General features: G+C 35.1%; 2 protein-coding genes across 4 annotated transcripts; both read right to left on the bottom strand.

Moving 5' to 3' along the window:
• Positions 1-761: 761 nt before the first annotated feature.
• LOC107264983 lies at positions 762-3,374 on the bottom strand. Of its 3 annotated transcripts, none has more exons than XM_025082200.1 (6): positions 3,191-3,374; positions 2,525-3,031; positions 1,934-2,151; positions 1,694-1,856; positions 1,154-1,253; positions 762-967 (listed from the first exon to the last, which is right to left on the bottom strand). In XM_025082200.1, the coding sequence occupies exons 2-6, from the start codon at positions 2,568-2,570 to the stop codon at positions 883-885; spliced, it is 612 nt and encodes a 203-aa protein (XP_024937968.1). In that variant the 5' UTR covers positions 2,571-3,031; positions 3,191-3,374; the 3' UTR covers positions 762-882. The 3 variants fall into 3 exon arrangements, with proteins under 3 accessions (XP_024937968.1, XP_024937969.1, XP_015589344.1); XM_025082201.1 differs by having other exon boundaries at positions 1,154-1,250; XM_015733858.2 differs by having other exon boundaries at positions 2,525-2,638.
• Positions 3,375-3,406: 32 nt separating this feature from the next.
• On the bottom strand, positions 3,407-4,704 carry LOC107264982. Its single transcript, XM_015733857.2, has 3 exons — positions 4,576-4,704; positions 3,726-3,969; positions 3,407-3,545 (listed from the first exon to the last, which is right to left on the bottom strand). Exons 2-3 carry the CDS (start codon positions 3,958-3,960, stop codon positions 3,433-3,435), a joined length of 348 nt encoding a protein of 115 aa, XP_015589343.1. The 5' UTR covers positions 3,961-3,969; positions 4,576-4,704; the 3' UTR covers positions 3,407-3,432.
• Between the last annotated feature and the right edge of the window lie 1,613 nt (positions 4,705-6,317).

Below are 6,317 nucleotides of genomic sequence, written 5' to 3'. Positions count from 1 at the left end.
CTCTCCCCCTCCCCTCTCCCCCACCACCGCACTATTCTAAATGTACCCTTATATAAATCAGTAATGGGATAGCGACACTCCCTATCGATATTACAGTATCACTATGCCACAGTGTAATAAAAATTTGAAAAGAAAAAACAGTGAAAACAACGACAATAATGTCGCAGGAAGAAAAATTTTTATGCTTCTTCTGGACATTGAAAAAGCTTTTGATAGAGTATGGATTGATTGCCTTATCTTCAAAATGATACAGAACAAATATCCCACAACGCCAATAAAATTAATAAATGACCCACACAGCACACTATATTTCGAAAACATTACAACAATATTCCAATATTTCAGTGCGACAGCAATGTTGTTGATGTCTTTATGTCAAATATTGCCACAATATTTCAGGGCAATATAATAAATAAAACTTTCTGATATATTGCTGAAATCATAGACAGCTTTTATAGGTGGCATAAATATTTTAGAACAGTACCTATAAAATGATTATTTTGTATTATTTTTCAGAAGAAACGAAAACCTCGATGCGCAGATCAACAAAAATATAGATAGTCGAAAATATAGATAGTAGATATAGATAGTTTCTATAATCGCCTTAGCGTACATACATATAAGTAACAATATCAAACAAAAAAGTAAAATGATATATTGCTGAAATCATAGACAGCTTTTATAGGTGGCAGAAATATTTTAGAACAGTACCTATAAAATGATTATTTTGTATTATTTTTCAGAAGAAACGAAAACCTCGATGCGCAGATCAACAAAAATATAGATAGTTTTCTATAATCGCCTTAGCGTACATACATATAAGTAACAATATCAAACAAAAAAGTAAAATAATTCAAATCTGGGGAAAGTTTTCACAAGAGATTACATCTCGGATTCTCTGTCCTCTCTATAAATTCTGCTAGATGCCTCCTTCTGTTTTTCAGCGCGACATCTCGCTTGTTTGGCTCTGCAATTCAATATATAATTATATAAATCTTTAAAATTGTTTATGAATGTCTGTCGTATATGAAATTTTAATGTGAAACATTGTCGGCAAGGGGGTAACGTGAAACTCAAAAAATATTTTACGTTATAAGTGTATTGTATGCCCTACATTATTAGTAATACAATATGTAAAATTTCAGACACTCACTCTTCTCGTATTCGACGCGTTTTGGCCTGTGATAGCCACGTACTATTCGCTTCTGTGATTTCTTTATCGGTGGCATGAGGTTTGTGTGTTCGGACTACTTCTAAAAAGAGTGAATAATATTACTATAATTTGACTATTTTAACAAGAGGGATTATGGTATCAAGTACAGGAAACCCAGCGAGTTCGAGAGTGTGAGGAGAACAAGAACTACACTTCAACTGTAACTAACGCAAATATTATTGTCCGGTAAAGTCCGAATTATCTTTCAATGATTTGAGTTATTCATTTTTAGGAGTTCAATAAAAAGAAATGATACCATCAACGACAATAAATTCATTAAAATAATTGGAAACTGAGCGGAAAGAGGTGAGACACTGAGCAACTCGCTATGACGCAATGGCTCAAGTAGGACGATCAAGTTTGGGTTTATCGATATCAATTAACTCGAAAAATGTACTCTCGCTATAAAAGACAAAAGAACAAGTAGGGTCACGTTATTACGAGTTTACTGAAGAACTATCTTAAAAAATAAATACTTACTTATAATCAAAGTGACAACGTTGTAAAAGTCTTTGAATGCCATCTTGCCTTTGCGTCCTTTAAAGCTGTACTCTTCGGCCAATGCGTTGCGAAGGATTTTGACTAGTATACCTGATATGGTACTCTGTATATCGCCTCCACCGATAACTATCAAAGCTTTAACCTATGCAAATACAATTTCGTATAAGTTCATGAGGAATTAAATTCTCAGAAGAATTGGATTAGTAACGTATATTTTACCATCGACGAGCGAAAAGTCGCGTCAGATAATTGACGATCGAAATTTTTCAACTGCTCGGAAGTACTAAATGGCAAACCGAGTTCATCTAGATCAATACCACCTGTAGCCCTGATCTGCTCACTGGATAGACAATCGCGTACAGCCCTCATATCAGCCTCCACATTTGTTATTTTCATTGTCAATGAATTCAATTTTCTATATACCTCCTTCAAAGTTTCTGCATAGTGTGTAAATATCACATCACTCATATATATTTACATACAGTGAAAAATACTTATTTTGTAATGTCAGTTAAAAGAGGAGATTATAGGGATTATTTCATTTTAAAAAAGTGAATTTTTTAAATTGTTGTAACATGTTCCTCATTATATTCCTGACTAATTTGTGAAGTATCCAGACGCATAGATATATTTTTTACTTTCGACAAATATTTTTGATCTATAGAAGTTGTATATTTTCACATTCTTATATATGTTGCGCTATTCCCGTAAAAAGAATGAACAAGTTCGATGCTTGATAAGATTAGAAAGTTTAAGTTACTATAGTCTCCCCTAATTGAAAAATACAAGCATATTCTGTATTATACGTACGATGCAGTTGGCCGAGCGTAACAGTTTCTGTAGCGATTGATTCCATAGGGTGGCCATGCAGTGAAGCGATAGACTCATCTATGACTCGAGGTTTGTTTTGGTTTGATACAGTAACTAGGAAATGGGTCGAGAAAGAGTAATGTTTACAAGTAGCTTGAATAATAATTGATTTCGACAATTTTGAGTAAAGTAAAAAAGTGTTTCAAAATTAACAATAAATAGCAGCATTTCAAAGATTCCTTTATAAATAACATGAACAAATCTTTGAATGCAAATATTTCTTTGGAATATATGAAATTGGTATTATCAATGTCAGAGTGAATAAGGAATCCTTTCTGATTGTAAGTCTTTTAAAGATCCTCCTTAGTATAATAACCATAGAATAGATGAAAACATTAGATACTATTATAAGCAACAGCAACAACATAAAATTTGCAGGAAGTACTCTTAACTAGTAGTAAAAGCTGGCCTATTGTGGGAAATATGTGAGGTTCGGGAGAAAAGTAGCTGAAATACAAAATGAAAATGATATTTCTGTTCGACGAGAATAGACTGATAAAAAATGTAAACAATCATCAGTATTCTTGATAATGTAAAATACTTTCTACAAAATTATGAATGCGAAGCTAAAGCTTGAATGCTCTAAGTATATAAAGCATTATTTACATATCGGGTATGTCTTTCAGAATCGCTCCGATTGTATTTCCTCCTTTGACGATTTTTTCCTGCGTTCCTTTATGTTTCCTCGATAGAATGCTCTCCCGAAGAATGACATATTTTTTCACGCTTTTGGCATCTTGTCCGATGGCCGAGAATGATCGTGTGGTATCCTGAGACAGCGTGAATGGAATGTCTGGATAATCTTTCCTTGAGTTCTCTTCATCGGATGAATGTTCTGCTTTAGCGACTCAACTGTGCCTTGACTTTCGTAGGCAATCCGCGTACTCAGTTCCCGATGCACTGTCGATATCTGATATTTGTTCCGCCATCTTCAATTTTTCTTTTCCCGTTTTGTACGATTCTGAAATTTATAACTGATCTTGTAATAACTAATTATAATAAATAATTGCTTATTTGTCAAAAACGATTTTTCTTCAAAATTTCATCTACTTTCTAAATGTTTTACCACAAGCTCGTATGCTTCACACAGATGTTCAAGTATAATAATAATAATAATCTAGTCACTTTGGAATTCACTTACGTGCAGTGCCAAATATTTTTAATATTTCGCATACTGGCCATTCATCTTCGTTTCGTGATACCTCCAAATTTGCAATGGTCTTGTTGATGCGAATTTGATCTTTAGTAGGTGGCCATATGCACGATTTCTTATCATCCGACAACCATATGGTTGGCACCATTTCTATTCCATCAGTAAACTCGACGATTGTGTACAATAATTTTTGTCGTGAATGATCATTTTTGGATACGTTCATTTTGATAATCTGTACATAATAATATTAATAATGTACCAACAATGGCTTTATTTTGCACATCGCCTACTGATGATTCCGTATTCGTTTTCGGCAATTTTGTATCTATTCACTATAGGTGATGTATAAAATATGTGAGAATCGAAGTTTCCCATGGCCGGTGCTGCAGCACGGGCTTTTACTTTGTTTATGCGTTGCACAGCATATTTTGAACTATGTGAGTGAGAGCGTGGTAGTTATATATATTGCGTCTCCTTCTCTCGCCCGTATTGTGCGGTCTACCGGCAAGAGGCGCGTAAACAATGTATCGGACGTCGTTCTCTTCTACAGCTCAACTCTACATCGAACCGCGAGATCAGGGTCATACTCTTCTCTTTCCGTTATTCGTATAAAGGGTTAGTTTTCCATAAATCAAAGACTATATAGACAATATATGATTACTTAAGATTTGTAATTTTGAGATTCGGCTATTGGTTGAAACAATGAAAACTATGGAAATTGCTCGTAAAACACTGCTACGTCGTTATTTCACAGTACGTTTTTGTAGCTTAAATATACGATGTTCGTACTACTTTGAGAACGTAGAAAGAATTTATTACTTATTTCCAGAATGCTTACCTGTGGTATGTAATATTTCTTAGCACAACACGTTTCTTGAACACGTGTACGACAGGTGTATTTCACTGTGATTTCACTGCTAACGCGTGACAGATCAGATCTGACATGCGCACAATGCCGGCCGGAAAAATGGCGCGAAGCATATCGGCAACAGGGTCGACCAATAGCATCGCGTGTGATACATGTATTTGCCGTGTCTGTTACTTTGGCATCCGACAACTGCGCTTTCGTTGAAACGAATGCGTGATCTTGCCGGATTTGCCACGTGGCTTGCCATATGCTTACGATCTGTTCACGAGGTCCTCAGAAAAGTGTCGATAATTCTGCTTCATTAATAATTTGCCCGTATTATTACAATAAAAAGTCTCTAATAAAACGTGAAAAAGATATTGAAAAAACGTAGTTATATCGGACTCTCATAACCAAGTGTTTTTTTTGGTTCAGATTATTGTGTCATACTTTTCCTTGGCTACTCGCCGAGGGTCTGCCGTAATACAAGAAAAGGAGTAAGTACTGAAGTTTCAATAATATCATAACAGATGCATGTGGAGAAAATGGCGTTAATGTGATACAAATAGTAATGAAATCAAGCTTTTGATTGAAAAATTTATATTCTCAAAACATGGAGTCTCACCATCAAAAATCCACTTCAATAATAAAAAAATAAAAAAATTGAATATCTTTGCTTATAAAAACTTTGAACCTAGTGTTATAAAAGTAGTAAACATCAATTTCATGCAATTGAAAACTGTACAATGTTTTATTGCAGAGTAACTCAGAGTAACTGTTATGCGAGTACTCCTTTACTTGGCGAACATTGGTTTTGTATTGTTGAAGAATATGGATGAATATGCAAAAGGCAAAATATATGGTAAACGACACATCAGAAGATTACTCAAGGCACAGACCGATGCCGAGTTGAAAACTCTGAACGCATTAACGCCAAGCGGAGATTCTGTCACGCGCGATCATAGCTCTGATTACCGAAAAGCCGATAATAATACTGAGCAACATAGACATACAGTTTCAGAAGCACATGACGAAACAGAACGATGTGAACTCGAACTTGGTCATACTTTGCAGGATATAGACGAACATATTGAACAAGCTATTGATGAGACAGTAAGCAACAGTGATTGTGAATCTATCAATTCGAGTCTTCGTAGCGATTGTTTTAGAAAATCTAGCGACGGGAATTCATCAAATTGTAATTATGAAATCGATAATACTGAAGCAATTTATGTTATTACGGAACTGAGCCCCACTGAAAAAACGGAAAGATTCAAACACGAAATCCGTTCTTGGGCTCTAACATTCGACATCTCTCACGGGGCATTGTACCACTTGATGCCAATTTTAGGGCGTTATTCGGAGCATAACTTCCCAGTTGACCCGCGCACACTTCTCGAGACACCGAAGTCAACAAATATAGTCACTCTCAGTAATGGCAATTACTGTCATTGTTATTTTGAAGACATACTAAAAAGAATCTTAGTTGATGTGAAACGTTGTACAAGCAATGAAATTGAACAACTCGACTTGCTAGTTGGTATTGATGGATTACCAATTTCAGACTCGTCTTCCTCGTGTCTGTGGCCTATTTTATGTTCAGAAAATATTACAAAAAAGGTACACGTAATCGGAATTTTTCATGGATACTCGAAGCCGAGAGAGGCTAACGAGTTCTTGCAAATGTTTGTTGACGATATAACTCATTTCATAAATCATGGAATTAATGATGA

Source organism: Cephus cinctus, unplaced genomic scaffold, assembly GCF_000341935.2.
Source record: "Cephus cinctus unplaced genomic scaffold, Ccin1 Ccin1_scaffold0212, whole genome shotgun sequence".
Classification (NCBI taxonomy): domain Eukaryota; kingdom Metazoa; phylum Arthropoda; class Insecta; order Hymenoptera; family Cephidae; genus Cephus; species Cephus cinctus.
The sequence above is the reverse complement of the archived record's forward strand: the minus strand, read 5'-3'. Positions and strand labels throughout refer to the sequence as shown.